A 19,420-nucleotide genomic window follows, 5' to 3' on the forward strand; every position below is an offset into this window, starting at 1 on the left:
TTCTCTTGCCTTGAGGCACACACATGTCTTTTCACACCATTAGACGAGTCTTTTGGGTCCCTCTTGGCTACTTTGATCTTTGAGGCAAGGTCTCCAAACTTTTGCAAGACTGGCAACCCTTTCCTGTCCTAGATACTCAGTGTCCATAGCAATTGAGACCTTGCAAGGTGTTTGAGCCTTGAGTCTTCTTCAATCAATCAAATTTATCATCTCATGATCAGAGATCACTCATGGTTGACCACAAAGGCCAATGTGCTTTGGGGATTGCACAAATCAAAAGCTTGGTGGAAATTGACAATGACTGAGGGATGGATCAACAAGATGCCATCCAAATGTAAGGTATTCATTTGGAGAATGCAGGTGGATCCGAGGATATGGATCAAGTTGATGCAACCTTGGCCCCCAACATGGACATGGAAGAAGATGTGGAGGAAAAAGATATGTTGCCCTACATAGATGATATGGTTTCACTCCTGCCAGATGCTTAGCTATTTGTAAGATGCAACAAGCACCTCCATGATGAGTCTAATGCTACCCCAGAGACCCATCCATCAAGTGATTCTCCACCTCGCTCGTATGCTCAGTTGACTTCTAATTCACAAGATTTGCATGAACCAAATTGGGAGCAATTGCTTGAGTTTCCAAATTCACTTTTGGAGGAGTATGTTGAGCACAATTATCAAGCCATTCTTGCCTCCGCAGAGGAAGAGATTTTGGATACACAGGTTGATACTCAAGAGGTTCTTCGCTCTTTTTTTGCTTTTCAATAGCGAGATGTCATCCAGTTCTTCACCGGCCGGGATTCTAGCGCTCACTCGGATCCGTCAATGGTTGACATCTTCTTCAGGCTGATTGTGTGTCGAGGAGATATTTGCTGGCCCATATGGTTTATACGAGGTTATGCTCCTCTTTGCTTCGGCATGCAAATTTCTTCTCCATCAACCTCCTCTTTTCATTGAAAAACAATTGGTACATGTTTCACGGCATCCAATGGCAAACTTCCAATGACTGCTTAGGCACGCACGTCCAGTACAGGTGGAACTGGAGAGTTGTTATCAACTGTTTACTGCACTCTTCTCAAGGATACAATGGCTGTAGTGGGTCACGTATTGGTGCCCCCAAGTCTGAAGGCAGCAAACCAAAATAGACTGTGTATACTATGGAATACCACCAGAAAGAGATCCAACTGGTTGCGCCAATATAATGCCATTGACATATACAAGACCTCCTGGCTCCTTGTTGAGAAAGAGGTAGCAGATTCTTTGATAAATTAGCATCCAGTGATGGTATTCTTGGCCTCACCCTTTCTTGAATTTTAACTTTATCAATGTATAGAATTCACCATAAGCTGGAAGTTAATGTAGACTAAAACAACTTACAAGTAGCTTACTGAAATTTATGAAATCTATCAGAGTACAAGTTGCACTGGCTACAGATCAAACAATCATATCATTTTGCACAAGACACTCACCTTATCACTAACGGTTCATTCACAGTGATCAGAACATCTGTGTGTGCATTACGCACCCGAATATTGGCAAGGCGTACCTGCAAAAAAGTGATGCACAATATTGAGCACACAATGATGCCCTCACAACCTAAGCATCATTCTGCAAGTTCAGGTATGCTATCTGGCATGTGACTCAACAGACAATGAATCAAGTGAACAAGATAAGAGGCAGGTATTGTTTAGACACAGCTGATAACAGGGGAAAGAAAGAAAAGCATACTTAGAGAACGACAATTAACAGTGTAATGAGGATTTTGCTCAACTCATATGCTGATTTAAAATTGGAAATGACATCTAGAATGGAGGTATGTTCATTTGATTCTTATGGCATAGCGAAGTGGTAAAAAGTCTGCATCAGAGACCAGAGTCTATTACATTTTGCAATCAATTGGTACTCTTATCTCACAAGATCGAGTATCTGTGGAGATTAAGTACTGTTTCCCAAATGAGACCAAGAACAATGTTGCAGACAAGGATTTCATTAATCCCTACAAGATTTAGGGGATAGCGTGCTAAGTGCACAACATTCAACCAAAAATGGTAAAGACATGTCATAACATAATTGAAAATCCCATGTCTTCTATTAAGACAAGGCAGAAGGTAAAAGGACACTTGTTAATCGTACTAGCGAAAATGCAAAACCACCAATCTCCAAAAGCATTGCTGATGGCACAGGATCACAATGGCCAGCATAAGGCACCACCTTTCAAAAAATGTTGTTCGGCATTTAGCAGTCATGCAAGGTGGCTAAGTCAATTTATTGGGGTGCCATGATACTATTATGTCAGAGCTTGAATCTTTTCATCCGTGTCAAAAGCAGCATATACTGTCAAACAACAATGTGATCCAGCTCACGATGCTGGTATCATATGCCATGGTACTCCTCCAATCAATGAGGTGACTCAAGGAAGGCTAGTTCTCTGTCAGCCCTGTCCCCTATGGAATGGAGCAAACAAGAAACATATCCAAAGGTAACTATTTAGTTTTAGAAAGCATACAAAGGATATTGCTGCAACTCGGCTAAATTACTACATTTCATTTTCACGGGAAAACTCAAGGCAAAGGAATGTTATTCACTCCAATACAAATGTGTTGGAACTTGACCTAAAAGCTTGATAAAGAAGTCCCCAAACTTTCTGAGTTGTTACAAAAACATCTTATTTACGTGGCTTTTAAAGCCCTTGGCATCCAGCTCATGATAGTTCTTAAAATTCACCAAGTATCTCTGAGTGGTGTATTCATAATTTCATTTACAAGGTCCTTTCTTTGTGTGTCAAACTTATCTCTGGCTACAGAAGTTTACCTCTTACACCCCATATGGTTGCTAGCTCAATCAAAAGTGCAGGTTCAAGAGTTTCAACAAACTTGCATGAAATAATACTCCAAAAGTGCTAAACTAAATTCAATGTTATAAATGATGTCAATAATCTGAAAATGCCAAATCGCTGCTTATCCAAAAGTTTTCTTTATTTTTTGGGAAAATTAAAATTTGGCTAGTGATATTACTCAGAAGAAACTCAAAGAAGTACAGCTGCTATACAACCTAGCTGGAGTAAAACAAAACAAGCCAAATGATATGAGTACAAGACCTCTTGTCGTGATTTGGGTGAAAAGGGGAGAGAAGCCAAGCTAGGGGAGTGCAACACCACCAGCGAGTACCATCCTGTATTGTAAAAACATGCTATGGTAACCCCATGTGTGAACAGTTGTTGAAGCTCATATCAATCCAAAGAATCTCCATGTAGTTGCTCCCAACACTCTTGAAGGGAGTGCATGATGGACAAAGCTCCACCAAGACTGTTTACCCTAAAGGACTCTCCCTACTGAAAATCAGCTAGCAACAAGCCCTACCCTATGAAGCTCCCTATAAGCTCCCACACCTGTCATCCACATAGATGACTATGACAACCAAACCTGCATCACCTTTCCTCACATAAAGTGAGTGATCTACATCCGGAACATAAAAGCCAATGTTAGCAAGATATTCTCCAATTTTTTCAGACCATGCTCTAGGTGCTTGTTTCAGCCCATAGAGCAACTTCTTTAACTTGCATACATATGTGGAATGCTCTAAATCCTCACAACCTGTTGGGTGCTCCATATACACCTCTTCTTGCAAATCAACAAGCAAGAATGCATTCTTCACATCCATTTGCTTTATAAACTCCAACCTTTGGCTACTATCAAAGCAATCACACATCTAACAATTGCCATCTTAGCAATTAGACCGAATCTCTCTTTATAATCTATGCCATATGTTTGTGCATAGCCTTTTGCAACTACCAACCTGGCCTTATACTTGCTAACAAAACCATCTACCAACAAAGGAAGGCTCCCCATGTGATGCATCCAAGGCTGGGCTCTAGTCAAGGGCCAACAGTGGAGGATCCTCCAAGTCTCTCTCCACACCTGCATTGTGTAAGCGAAGAAATGGAATGCAGTGTGCAGTGGTGGTGTGGCATGTATAACCACTTGTGCCACCTACACATAAGCACCCACTGATGAGAACTACCTAGAACCATCCAGGCAAGCAAACCCTAGCAAAGAAGATATAGCTCATTTCGATTAGCTATGTGAGATGCAAGATCTTCCAATGCCCTTATTCAGTGATTTAGACATGAAAAACAAACCTCTGCTGATTCACCTGTGAAGCATTTTTTATTGATCGATACTGAACCATGAGACAATTTGCACCTGCATCATGGATTTGTATAAGACATGCTTGACCTTCTCTCTGTATATTGCCTTCAGATATGACCAAGGTCTGAAGTTACCTTGCTTGTGCAGCATTAGGATTCTAGTCATGACCAACTAACTTCTAATCAAGAATGACGCATAAGCCCACGCGTTCAGGTTTTCAGCTCAAATACATTGCGAAGACCTAAAACCTTCATTCTGCAACCTTTTTAAATGGAAAAGATTACGGTGTAAACAGATCCCAAGATCCCATATCTGCAGTAACTTTGGACTTTTCAAAATTGACACCACTTGAGCCATGCTTTTCAAGAAAGCTATTTTGCACAAGAGTTGCTAGAGCAGCAGAAGAAACTTAGAATGAAGCTGAAAATGCCAAACTGAAAGATAGAACAAAAAAGCTGCAAAGCAAGTGCAAGGGCTGAGAATCTTATTGAGCACCATCAAGATGCTCCCACAATTGCATGCTTAAAGCCAGACTGCCTTTGTGTTTGCTGATGATTGCAGCATGTCCAGCCTTCCTTTGCAGTCTTACATAACGTATGTCAAACCTTCTCCCCAAAAAACCTAAGGACAACTGTAAGTTGTTGTGCTTTTAAATCTAGTGATCCCAAGAGTTATAATCAAATCCATGGCCAAAACATGTGCTCATGTATCTTGGCACAGCTTGTGTGACAGAAATTCATACTTTCAATCGCGCACACAAACCCAACGCAATATCTGGAAGGCAGTCAATTTTGCCTATATTGCCCCCCCCCCCCCCCCCCGCCCGAAAAAAAAACAAAACAAAAAAACCCACCTAAAGTTGTCTGCTTTAAAGAGATGAGATCACACCAGGAAGTACAACAAAAGAAACTTCATCCTTTTAAGCATCATATTCCCCTTCAAATATGTATTCACCAAACTAATTTCTTTACCAAGAAAAGCTTGCTATATATTACCCACATTCAAATATGCGTGGCGGAATTGTTGATGTGACCTGCTTGCCCTGAAGTCACATGTCTGCCCATGCCTGTCCGCTGAAGTGCCAATAGCCCCGTCACACAGTGCTCTCTCAGATGTCCTGCTCACCACAGCCTCGCCACCACAGGCCCATCGTCACAACCCCGCCAAAAGTCCACCGCCACAGCCCAGCTCATTCTGCCATCACTCTGTCCAACTGTGCCACCACACAGACCCTCCATCACAGCACTGCTGAAACAGTCCGCCGCCACAGCCCAGCTCATTCTGCCATCACTCTGTCCACCATGCCACCACAACCCTGCCACCACTTCTCAGCCTGTTACTACCTGCTTGCTCTTTGCCCAAACTTCTGCCCATCCGGCCAGCACAGCCCTGCCCTGCCCCACCTCACCCCCAGCACAAACTCCCAGTCCTCTCTACCTGCCATTCTGCACAACACTCCCACCCGACTTCTGCCCATCCAGCCAGCACAGTCCTGCCCTGCCCCACCTCACCCCCAGCACAAACTCCCAGTCCTCTCTACCTGCCATTCTGCACAACACTCCCACCCGACACTGCTTCTCCTCCCGCCCCCGCACGTACACTAGCCGCATGACAGCCCACCTTCCCACTCTCCACCCACCCTACATACCCCCTCGACATACGCGCTCCCTTCCATCCAGCCTCACAACATGGACACGTCATCAGCCTCCTCATCCACTTTTGCAGCCTTTGCATGATTTATCACCCAAGCAGCCTCCGTCTCCCCTTTTCCCACTCAACCACAATAGGCGTTACTGCTGAGTCGAAGCGGAAGCAGATCAAGAAAGAGAGCTGAGAGCAGGTACAATAATAGAGGAGTTCAAGGATTTAGAGCTGAACAATGTTTCTAAAGATAGAGAGTGAGTCGTCGGATGGGTGTGTACCACTGTGGTACACACAAAGAATGAAAGAATGTATTTATACTTAGGGTACAGTACACTTACACCCGTTAGGGTGGGTTCACATGTATGAAGTAATATATACACGGGAGAGCGCGTAAAGGACCTTTACACCCAACAACCTCCCACTTAAAGGTCCTAAGCGAATCTTTCACCAACTCCCACAAGTGTAATGCAATGCTCATGTGAAGCCTTTGCAAGACTTTTAGTGTGAACATCTACACGGTTCTCTTGTGATTTGATCTTAGTCAAGGTGACTAGACCATCATCCAGAACCTATCTGATAAAGTGATACCGAACATCAATATGTTTGATACGTACATGAAACGCAGCATTCCTAGCTAGGCATACAGTGCTTTGGCTATCACATCTAAATATAGGTGTTTTGGTGGGCAGCCCAAAATCCTTGACCAAACAACCAAGCCAAATTGCTTCTTTTGAAGCCTTAGTGGCTGAAATACATTCAACTTCAGTGGTAGAGAGTGCTATTTTTTGCAATCTAGAGCACCAAGAAATCGCCCCACCCGCCAAGGTAAAGATATACCTGCTAGTAGATTTGTGAGTATCCAAGTCACCTGCCATATCTTCATCACAATACCCCTGCAGATCCAACATATCCTTGCCATAGCAAATACATTTTCTTTGTGCGCCCTTAAGGTACCGTAAGATACATTTCACTGCTTCCCAATGTGCCTTGCCAGGATTGGACATGAACCTGCTTACAACTCCCACTGCATAAGCAATGTGAGGTCTAGTAGCAACCATAGCATACATGAGTGAACCACAAGCTGAAGCATAAGGAACACCCTTCATGGTATTGGTTGCCTTGTCATCTTGCGGGCAATCTGCTTTGCTGAGCTTAAGGTAGAGTGGAAAAGGTACACCAAGAGGCTTAGCATCAGACATAGAAAAACGATCAAGTACTTTGCTAATATATTTTTCTTGTGAGAGAAATAAGAGTTGTTGCTCTCTATCTCGTGTGACACGCATGCCCAAAATATGATCAGCTGCACCCAAATCCTTCTTAGGAAAGGTTGAATTCAACTGTCTTTTCAATGCATTAATCTAGCTTTTATGCTTACCAACAATAAGCATATCATCCACATAAAACACAAGTATAATAAGGCTTTCATTATCAACCTTCTTAATATATAAGCAATGATCTGCACTGCTCCTTTTAAAGCCATGTGAAAGCATGAAGGCATCAAACTTTTTATACCATTGTCTAGGAGCTTGTTTCAACCCATACAAGCTTCTCTTAAGTTTACATACCAAATGCTCCTTTCCATATATAACAAACCCTTCGGGTTGTTTCATGTACAGCTCTTCTTCTAGATCACCATGCAGAAATGCAATTCTAACATCCATCTGATCAAGTTCAAGATCCATAGATGCTACTATGGCAAATAACACTCGAAGAGTGGTCATTTTGACAACACGAGAAAACACTTCCTAAAAATCAATGCCCTCCTTTTGTCTATAGCCCTTAGTCACAAGTCTGGCTTTGTATTGGGTTTGCCATCCACACATTTTATTTTATAAACCCATTTGTTAGGAATGGCTTTTCTATCCTTGGGCAATGTAACCCAATCTCAAGTATCATTCTGATACAATGACTTCATTTATTCCTACGTAGCAAGTTCCCACTTTTTCTTTAACTCACATGATAAGGCCTTTATATACATAAGAGGCTCACCTTCACCTATGAGCAAAATGCAATCCAAAGAAGGATCAAACCTTTCTATAGGTCTTCTAACACGTGTAGACCTTACCCAATGATCTATGTTATCAAGTAGTGGATCCACATCCAAGGGAATGTCAACGACGTCATTGTTTGGCTACTGAACTGCATGTTCAGATTGCTGTAATACAATTTCAGACTGCTGTAATTCATTTTCAGCATGCTGATTTTGGTGCTCAAGCCGATGTTCAACCTCCCCTTGCTGCCCATTTTCATCTGGCTCAATGATAATACACTGATTGTCATAATCAGCATCAAAAGAAGCCGAATTTTCAGTGGGTAATGGCTGCTCTAGCAACTGATCATGCTGAAATTTAACTTTCTTTTTGTCTGAGTTGTTAGATGTGACATTTTTCAGCAGCTTTGACTCATGGAATATCACATCCCGGCTGTGTAGCACCTTTTTAATACTTGGAACCTATACTCCATAGCCCATTTCACCTTTATCTCCATAATCCATGAAGATGCCTCTATGAGATTTCATGTCAAGTTTGATACTGCTATCAACATGTACATGTACATAGCATTCATAGCCAAAGACTCTTAAGTGGTCATATGAAGCAGGTTTGCCAGATCAAACCTCTTCAACAATGCCACTATCAACTGCACGATGTTGAGATCGGTTGCATATATGCACCGCGGTTTTAAGTGCCTCCTCCCAAAACGAATGTGAAAGATTAGCTGTGGACAGCATGCACCGAATCTTCTCACATAACGTGCAATTCATTCGCTCATCCGCCACACCATTAGAAGATAGATTGTAAGGAGCTGTAAGCTCTCGTTTAATCCCATTGTCACCACAAAACTTATTGAATTCTTTAGATACATACTCTCCCCCATTATCTGTTCTTATGCATTTTAACTTTAGGCCTTTTTTAGTATTAACCAATGCATAAAACCTTTTAAAAGCATCCAATGCCTCACTTTTCTGTTTAAGCAAGTAAACCCATAGCTTCCTAGAGTGGTCATCAATAAAAGACACAAAATAACGGAAAACACTATGAGTTTTTATTGGCATAGTGCAAACATCAAAATGGACTAGATCCAAGATGCATGCCTTTCTAGAGGCTCCATGAGAGTAGGGACTCTTTACATGTTTACCAAAAATACAATCATCACAAAAGTCAAGCTTTGAACTTTTCACATCAACTCTTCCAAGTGAGAGTACCTGCAAACCCTTTTGGATCATATGTCAAAGACGCTTATGCCATAACTCCATATGTGATTGTACTTTAGCAACTGCAATAAACTTTCCAAGAAGTGCCTTGCAATAGAGATAATACAGAGTCTCCTTTTTACCACCTCTAGTAACTAGCATAGATCATTTCTGTATTTTCCACATGCCACCACCAAAAGTAGTGAAGTAACCTTTGTTGTCAAGCTGCCCAACAAAAAGCAAGCTCTTCTTGATACCAGGAACATACCTAACATCATGAAGAATCAATTCTTGACCATTTTCTAGAGCCAGGTGTATGGTGCCCATTCCTTCGATATCACATACATGATTGTTGCCAAGGTAGACTTCTCCAAGATTACATTCTGCATAAGTAAAAAAACACTCAAGAGATGGAGTTACATGAAAAGAAGCACCGCTATCAACAATCCACGATTGTGACAAACCATCATGAGCTGACAAAAAAGCATCTATCACATCTGTTTTAGTGATATACATGTTCTCCACTCTCATAGCAAGCGGATCTAAAAATGCAACCAGCAAATCAGCATCTTTATCATCTTCTATCTCCTCAATAACAACACTAGATACCACATTTACTTTTTCTATCTCTTTAGGGATAGAGCTGCCATCCTTATCATTCTTTTTGCTTTCTTATCATTCGTTTTGCCTTTTGCATTAGCCTACTTCTTACGTTTTTGTTTCTTTTTAAAGTACCTGCAATCGGGCTTTTTATGCCCTTTGCGACCACATTGATAACAAGTTACATCTTGCTTTTTTTCCTTGCTTTTGCTGCAATTTTTGTTTTTATTTGCAGCATTATATCTTTTTTGAGGTCCTCCTCTTACATTGTAGGCTGATCCACTGTTTTTCCCACTTGCCTTGCGTCTAATATCTTCATTCAGAATAGAACCACGCACACTATCAAATGTCAAGTTGGGATTATTGCTCAATGACACAACCAATGCTTCCTATGAGTCGGGCAAAGTCATGAGCAAGAAGATAACCCTCAATTTAGGATAAAAAACTGGCAAACTTGCATCCTATAACTGACTCAAAATACCAATGAAAGCATTGAAATGCTCTGAAGCAGGTTTGGACTCGTCAAGCTTCAAGTTAACCAACTTCCGCATGAGATTTACCTGATTGACAAGAGTTGTATTCTCATAAGTAGCCTTAAGCTTTTCCCAAACTACATAGGCTGTATCAAGCCTCTTTATATCAACCAAGATGTCATCTGTGATGGCCATTTTAATGTAAGTAATGCCCTTTTTATTCATTTTAGCCCAATTCTCATCTGACAAAGCAACAAGCTTATGTTCTTATAAAGTATCATCACAATCCTTTAGAAAAAGTATACCCTGCATATGATCTTTCCAAAGATCAAAACCATTTCTGTCAAATTTAGGAATCTCAAAGAGATTCTTGTGTCAGATGTATATGCACTGCCAGCCATTTTCAGCAATACACAATTGCAATAACAGGCTAAATGCTTTCAGCCAATAGCAAGGTTTCTAAGTTGTAACAGCAAGTACACACTCTTGTAGTTCCAAAGTGCCCAAGAAGCAGATGTTTAGCTGCAAATTTCAGTCTCAAGTACTGATTACAACATGTGCACCAATAAAATCTGATACATTTGCATTAAGGATAGCTCCCACTTCAGTAGTACATCACCAAAATTCCCAAATGCAATGACTCAAATGCTGTATTTACCACTGTTTCACTCCATAATGAGTATTCAATAATGCATGTACCAAGAGAAACTACCCTTTTTCGACATTTGAAGCATCCAAAACTATAAAGACTCCCACTCAGCAGTGAATCTGCTGTAGATTTCACTGTCCAGTCTCAACACGACTCAAAAATACATCACCAAAGTGAAAAGCCCAAAATTTCAGCAGTGAATCTGCTCCAATTGCATGAATACATCATCCTGAGCATCAAGTGCGGGCTGATGTTGCAGAAAAATTTCAGGGTCCAACAGTGCACAATTTCCATGAAATTGGCTCATCCAAGCAAAATTTTCACTTGCATTTGAGAATCCCCAAAAAAAATTTGAGACCTGTGCACTCAATGTCTGCAATTTATGGTCCAGAGATCACTGCAATATGTGTCAGGCACCAGATTTGGGAGAAGCCCCAAATTTTAAGACCCAAACTTGCACAAATTTGCACTCTGTGCTTATAGATGTGAACACTTGGTAGAAGAGGGAAAAACAAGGTGATGAAAAAATTAAACGAAAAATGTCATTGACCTTCTGCCGGTCGATCGTGCAGCCCATTCATCGTGTCACATGCCTGCAGTCGCATTGTGCAGATCGCCCCGTCACGCAATCTCGTCAATCATCAATCTGCGACTGACGTTCGTTACACCTACCCACAACCAGTCATCTCGCCCGTTTGTTGCCGCTACAACTGACGTTAGTTACAAGTGCCTACGACCAGTCGCCTAGTCCACCCGATTGTTGACGCCTGGCCCGTTAGCTGCCTCCGACCAGTCAATCGCCTTATACATGCTCGTCTACTCCTCAACAGCCTGACAGACCGATTGCCTACTTGCGTGAGCCATTAGCTCTGATACCAGTTTGCTGAGTCGAAGCGGAAGCAGATCGAGAAAGAGAGCTAAGAGCAGGTACAGTAATCGAGGAGCTCAAGGATTCAGAGCTGAACAGTGTTTGCTAAGGATAGAGAGTGAGTCATTGGATGGATGTGTCCCATGTGGTACACACAAAGAATGAAAGAATGTATTTATACGTAGGGTACGGTACACTTACACCCATTAGGGTGGGTTCACATGTATGAAGTAATATATACACGGGAGAGTGCGTAAAGGACCTTTACACCCAAGAGTTACCACATCACAAATCAAGAAGCATCAGTATCACAAACATGGAGCTAGTATATTGCCAAAGATTGCAACCGGTCTACTACCACCACCAGGTGGCTCCAACGCAACCCCCCACTCACATTCAGTTGATGCCTTCTCGAAGATTCGCTTTGCTCTGGATATAGAGTTGGCGCTCATGGACAAAGTGATGGCTCCTAGGCATCTTCTCCAACTTGCAAAATGATTGGAGATCACCCGTTGATTTGCATTCTTAAGGACTCCCCATCAACTCTCATTGGCACTCCAGCTAGAGTCATATGAGCGATATTCCTAAGGAAGAGGTGCTTCAAGCTTTAGTTCAATTCACCTTAGTAGATGGAGGCAACACTTGCTACAAGCTTGGACCCTCATTCTAAAAGTAGTAAATTGTGTCTTCTCGTAATTCTTACTAAATTTAGTTGTTTCTATTCTTGATAGCACTCAATCAAAAAAAAAAAAGCCATATAGGAAGGAGAAGTGTCAAGACACTTGTCACACAAGCTTCCAAGTGTTCTACCACTTGTTACACATCATCACATGGGGCTAGTGGACATTGGTTGTGCTACTTCACTTTCCCTTTTTACACTAGCTTTCCCCTTTCTTTTATAAAGGGAGCTTATTTTTCTCATTCTATATCAATTTTATTGGCTGTAAACTCTTGTACAACAACTGAAGATAGCCTAAAGTAAGCCCCATACATCTAAATCATCGTCCTCCACTCCATCATTGAATATGTCAATATTCCCTCATCTTTCGCTGCTGTTTTACAAGACAACAGACCTATAAATCATTTCAGCCCCTCCTTTTGAAGCTCTTCTTCCATTTCATCCATCTATATCATCATCCTCCACTCCTGCATCATTGAATACCTCCATATTCCCTCTTCTTTTGCCCACTTTAACCCTTAATCTTATCTCCATTAAGTTTATGTTTCCATGGATGCAATTTTCTAAATAATTGTCATCTCCAACTTAAGCATTTATTTTCTCCATTTCTTGAAATGTTAAGTCTCAAAAACAAACGAATATTAAAATTGCTGAGCATGCTACATTGTTCAAGGCATTTACACTTCCTTTAAGGATGAGGGAAGTAGCAAACCCAAGCCGCAGAGGACGCGACGTGGCAGAGACGACTCAACATTGGAAAAGCAAAGACGGTAGCGCAAGTGACAACGAGAACCTGCAGATGAGAGACAAGAGTAGGAGCAACGAGCCCTAGAGCTATAGCAATAGGCGGAGAGGCGGCGAAGAGTGGTTGGAGACCTCAAACCACCACCTTGCACAGCACTATCTCAAACTCCTATCACGGATCTCCCTTGGTTACCCAAGATCCAGATAACCCACGACCCCTAATTGTAGTAATGCCATAGATAGATAGACAGCCCACAAAGGCAATGATACCAACAATCCCTTGAGAGATTCAACATGCTATAAATGCACTAGTCTCCTGGACTATTTGCTCACCAAGTGGAGTCTCCAAATTTAATCCCATCCCAACTACATGATGCTTAGCAGGATGGGGAATATAAGGAGACCCAAAAGAGTAAGCAAGAAGCAAAGGACTAAAATGTATACTTTGAGGACTTTGCCCCATTACATGCTACAGCACAGCTAGCGGAGATGACACTTGAGAGAGTATATACTAGGAGATAATAGAGACAAGTGTGGGTTGTAGAGCCACGTTGATTTGAGAGCCCCGAATGCACTTCATGAGGATACTCTCGAGCAATGTACGAGGCTTCAAAAGGCCTCACTTCAAACACGCTAGAGCCTCCTAAGGCAAGATTTGCATAGAGCATTAGTGGGAGGATCAATTGATATTCTCATACTGCAGGAGCACCACCTCTTGGCTGCCTATGGAAGCTACAAAGATACGAGCTAGAGTATACATATGTGTTACAAAGCAATGGACCCACTCGGTACAAGGTTGGGAGAGAGCCATGTGAATCTTTGTAAGAGTTAAGGAGATGCTTGTTGGTCTATTGGTCATTTATGCCTCGAATGGCCAACGAGATAGGAGAGAGAAGAGGTAGATGCACACAAACTATTAGAGTATGAGAGCAGGCTGCCTCAAAGGAGCTCTTATTTCAAATTAGAGGCCAGAACCCATGGTTCATAGCAAGAGCAATAAATGACTTGAATGAGAGCCTACAACACATCACTTCCTTCTTTAGGGAGGAGGCCATGAGGAGAAGGTAGGGCCTTCTAGAGAAGGAGAGGGCTGCTAGAGCATCATTGATTGCCCTATAGAGAGGGAAGGAGAGTCAACCAAGGTGCAGATGGACAATTGAGAGGATGCATCTTGTCAAAGCAAAGACTGATTCCATGAAGAAAACCAAACCAGAGTATAGGTTTTACACGAGAGCTTCCTTCTCGATTCAGTCTAGTAGTGACAAGGTCAATGGGTTCCTTTTTATGCACCACATGGCCAAAACAATATAGACAGGGCGTACAGAGACTCAAGAGAGCTGACGGATCCTTTGCAAAAGACCCTTCAAAGGCAAGACAGCTGGCTACACAATCTTACACAGCTTTGCTAGGGACCACCACTAAGCCTCCCCACTGTGAGAGGGATAGAAAGACGATATAGCAAAGTACCAAGAGGGTGGTCACATACAAGTTGATGAGGCACTTTTGGCACTACCCTTACACAAGTGTCCAAGAGAAGATGAACTCAATATGTCCTTTTTGAGCTATTGAGAACTTATCAAGATAGGTCTCATTTCAACTTTTCAAGAGATTATGGCATTCAAGTTTATGCGAGAGAGTCTTTCTAAGGGGCTGATTCACCTCATTCCCAAAGGAGATAGACTAGAGATCACGCATTGGAGACCAGTCACTTTGCTTGGAACAGCCTATGCGATCCTTGCAAACGCAACTAGCCTTAGACTAGTTCCATTGATACTAGATATTATAGGTTTTGTTCGAGAGCATAGCATCTTGGATAATATCTTCCCTTCAATCACTATTTGAGATCCCAATCTGGTCATGCACTTGGACAAAGAACATACTTATCATGGGGGGAGATTCTCTATACATGTAGCTTCGTTAGTGGAAGATTGGTTTGTATTCGCGAAGCTACCACACAAGACTCAAAGACAGTGACTACAAGGTCCGAGGGACATAGAGACAGGAAACGCCTGTTCTAGCACATAGGAACGGATTAACACATTCCGGGAGGTCCGAGCCTAGGAAACGCTAGCGAAACATTCCAACCTCTTCCCTGTCCCGTTCCAGACCGTTCCCTATTTGGAATGGTCGTTCCAACAACTGACTTAAAAACGAAAAAATAGTCAATTGACGTCCGTTTAGGTCGCGATTCGTTGACCGGACGTCCCATTCACTAGCCTGACTCTCTCGCCTCTGTCGCCTGCCTTACCCAACTACCCCGCCTACTCCCGCCTATCGCCTGCCCCGCGTGCCTTGCTCACTTGCTCTCGCTTCTCCCACCTGCCCTACCTGCCTCACCTGGGCCCTGCTTGCTCCCGCCTGTCTCTCCCGCCTCTCTTGCCTGCCTCTCCCGTCTGCCTAGCCTGACTCCCGCCCATGATAAGGTGAGGTCCGAGGAATCTCGTGTTGAAATTTTGGCTGAAATTTCTGCAATTTCATTGAGCTTTCAACTTTGGCTGAAAATTCTGCAATTTCATTGAACTTTGACACATGCATGTTGAAATTTTGGCTGCAAATTTCTGCAATTTCATTGAGGTTTACCGATTATTTCTCACTTTTATATAGATGGCAATATTAACATCTATGGGATCTTCATCATCCTCAGCAGGTACTTCATCAACAACTAGACGAAGTCGAAGCACTACTTGGTCATGGTGGGATGAGGGAGATGCAGGAGTGCCATTGAGAGGTGGAGGGGCTCGGCCTTGGAAATGCAAACCTTGCTCTTATGCTCGCACTAGTGGGGCTGATAAAATGAGAGCCCATCTTCTACATGAGGAGGGGAAAGAGGTGCATTTTTGCACCAATGTATCAATTGAGAAAAGGCACAAGGTTACTTGACCGCATAGCCACTTGTATGGGGAATTCACATGCCAGGAGGACGCTAAATATAGCAGTGGATTCAACAACATGGACTACAATGCCAGTAGGGCATGGTGCTTCATGCAAAAGACCACCAAGATTAGTGGCTACGCAGTCTTCTCGTGGGCCATCAGTGGGGCAGCAGGTTGCCTAGAACCCAAGAGATATGGAGGAGCGCCCTTAGGATGTTGTTCCATGGCACAACACAGATCATTTTGGCATCTTGGGGGACTGTTGCTTGGGTCACAAAGAGGCCAAACATGTGGCTATGGGGATATTCAAGAAAGTTTTCCTATTCTCATCACTGAACAGCATCTAAATAGGATCATCGCTCCAAATTACTTGGAGGCCCAATGCCAAGGGGACCCAAGGACAAGGTCACAATCTCACAAATGGGAGTTGATTGCTAATATCATAGCTTGATACATCTGGACCGCCAGATTAATGGCCTACATGCCATAATGGGCATCATGGTAATAATGGGCAGCATGGCTATAATGGGCAACTGGGATAAATGCACAACATGGTATGTATAGACAGCAAGGTATATACGGCCATCATGGTATGTATGGACAACAAGGTTTTCATGGGTAGCGAGGCCCTCATGATCTCCGCGACAAGATCTTTCTCACTAAGTACAATCGGCAGTCCCCATCGCCATTACATTTAGAAGAATGGACCTCCAAATTAGAGACCTACACATGGTGGTGCTATCTCAATTGAGAGAACCATCAATTTATTGATTGGGAAGAATTTAATTGGAGAGATTATGGTTGCATATGATCTCTTAGTTGAATCTTTTATTGTATGCATGCTACCTACATAAATCAGTATCCCACTTGCTCCCTTTTGCCTTCCAATGCATCATGATTGACTCTCCATCATTTGTTTATCTGATCATGTATGCCTTGGATTAATCCCAAGTAGATAATAAGCCATTGTAAATGGGTAAGTTAGCTAGTGAGTCACTAGTCTGCCAAGATAAACCCTACCCAAGCTCTTGATTCAACCCCTACATCTCATGAAAAGACCCAATGCTTATTTTCCAATGCACATTGTGCTAGTTGCTTAATTAAAAATTGTCTACCATGTATACTTCGGCTAAGGAAAAATATCTACCATGTATACTTCGGCTAAGGGAAAAGGCTGATGCCAAGCAAGGTGGTAAGCCAAAAGAGAGGTAACCCTCCCTTACCACTTATGACCCTAAAGGGGTGCACAACCTAGCTTGGGGGAAACTTTGCTTACCTCCTAATGATCTACAGCCTGATACCTCTATGCAGGTGTAGGTACACTCCATGGTCACCCTACTCCCAATGAAATATCCCCTTTTGGACACCCTTTCAGTGCTCATGGCACCCACGTATGACACATGACGTGTATGTGGTCAAAGGGAATTTATGGCATTAAGATCCACTTATGCAGTGATGACAAAGAGAATGGATATGTAAATGTACTTGGAATTATGCTCAGTATGCCCACAATGTTGTTATGATGATGCTCAGGCCCCTCAATCCATGAGCCATTCACACAGTGCAATTGGAAAAAGGGATAGACAAATGCAATCATGCTATTGACCTTTAGGATGTATCCACATCAGACACTCTATCCAAGATCTAGATAGAGATTATTCTTACTCTCCATGGGAAATGGTAGATGATGCAAGGCAGCTGTGAGAGGATGAGGAAGAGAAGAGAGCCCTTCTTGCAGACATGGGACTCGGGTCCTTTCTTCCACACTGGTCCACCAGATGGTTTGGCATTATAGCCCGCCAGATTGGTTGTTCACACAACCATTGTATTTGTAATGTACTCACTTGCTCTTCATAGAGTTCCCTGTACCTCGTATTTTGCCTCGGGTTTTCTTTGAGGTGTAATTCATAGAATTTCTTTTCTCTAAGAAAAATAATAATAAATCCAAATCGATTCAATTGAGCATGGCATGTATGTTACCAAAAGCACAATATTAACAAGTACACTGGTGGTCTGTTGAGGTGAATCGTCCTACCAAGAGAACAGGCACAGTTGTGAAAAAAAGAGAACATACCCTCAAAATATTTCGAGCTTCTAAACCCTGTCTGCCTTTTGAAACCGCCTGCAGAAAGTGAACGAGGTCCTCAGAGATCATAAGTAGCACAAAGGTTCACTCTATAGACTCAAAGCTTGCTCAAAGACTGGCACATACCATTTGACCAACAGCAGTGGTCACTGAAATTGGAGGAGAGAGAAATGGAGTATCCAAGGTGGTCAAAGTATTCACAGTTTCTATAACCTGTCACACATTAGAAAACCTCAGATTAACAATCTGCAAGAAGAGATTCTAATTTCTCAGGCTACTAAGTAAATATCGATAGCCTGTCACACATTAGAACACCCCAGATTACCAGTTTCATAATACACAATAATCAGCAAGAAGAGGTTCTAATTTCTGAGGGTACTGATAAAATTTTCTTTTTCAATGAAGATCCTTGTATCCCTTGAAAGACAGGACAGATAGGGCTCCAACAGTCTGCAGAGCTTGCTAATCCTATGCCGATCACGGTGAAGTAAGCTTACAGTTTCAATGCCGGGTTTCTGACTCTAGCTATTTGGACAGGTGTTTGGCAACAGTTACTGTGTAAAACAGATTTGACTTCTGTTGTCCTGGTTGATAGAGAGGGTAGTTCTTTATTCCGAGTATGATTAAGCAAACAGCATCTTGAGTACATGATACGTGATCTTTGAATCGGGAAGCGAGGATGGTTGCAGTTACCATGAACCACAACATAAAGCTTTGTACTGCTGTAAAAAGATGCAGTCACTAATATCTGGCTGAAATCAGAGCTATCCGAGTTGAAACGCAAAAGAGATCACAGCAAGGAAAACAGAAAGCTTGCATTGAAATAGTAGTGCAAACACCGGCTTGCCAGTGTCAGAAGTGGAGCAGCGGTGGAAGCATAAACATGTGCTGAAATAAACTGCTGAAACACGAGACAAAAAGAAAAGAAAGAAAGAACACGATACAGATGAGAACTCAGATGTATGCACGGGAAATGGAATCCATATATCTGAACACGAGACAGTCGCATACAACAGTGAGTCACTGGCTGCGTGGGCACTGGCACTGGCACTGGCTCCTCTCTCCACAGAGTCTGCAGATGGTGAAGATGATGATAATGACTAAGGAGGAGCCACCGAGTATAAATAGGCTGAAAAGTGGGGAGCAATAAATGCTGGTCGGCCAGTATTAATGCTGGCCGACTGATGCATAAAATGCTCCACTGGCATAAAATGCCACACCAGAAAAATACCTAAAATACCTAATAAAAATGCCCAGCCCAGATCAAGCTCAGACTCACACATGAGCTAACAAATACTCTGCTAACACCCTCTCTCAGATCATGGGTGATCTGATACAATACAATAGTACAAGGAAAAGGGATCAGAAACTATACAACATAGAAGCACCAAGTAGAACCATGGATACCCAAGCAGTGGGTGATCAAGCCACCACCAAGGTGCCTTGGAGAGAACCTGATGTCGA

General features: G+C 42.5%; 1 protein-coding gene across 7 annotated transcripts in view; it reads right to left on the minus strand.

Moving 5' to 3' along the window:
• Positions 1-19,420, minus strand: part of LOC148030179 (uncharacterized) — a 159,257-nt gene that overhangs the window by 18,289 nt on the left and 121,548 nt on the right. For all 7 annotated transcript variants that reach the window (XM_087686455.1, XM_087686456.1, XM_087686453.1 and 4 more), the window contains 3 exons: positions 18,083-18,169; positions 17,945-17,992; positions 1,472-1,548 (listed from right to left, as the gene is read on the minus strand). In XM_087686455.1, coding sequence (XP_087542581.1) covers positions 1,472-1,548; positions 17,945-17,992; positions 18,083-18,169 — 212 coding nt within the window. The remainder of the gene's footprint in view (positions 1-1,471; positions 1,549-17,944; positions 17,993-18,082; positions 18,170-19,420) is intronic.

This window comes from Lygodium microphyllum, chromosome 10 (assembly GCF_053477565.2).
Source record: "Lygodium microphyllum isolate KBCC chromosome 10, Lygodium_microphyllum_v1.1.10, whole genome shotgun sequence".
In the NCBI taxonomy this organism is placed as follows: Eukaryota; Viridiplantae; Streptophyta; class Polypodiopsida; order Schizaeales; family Lygodiaceae; genus Lygodium; species Lygodium microphyllum.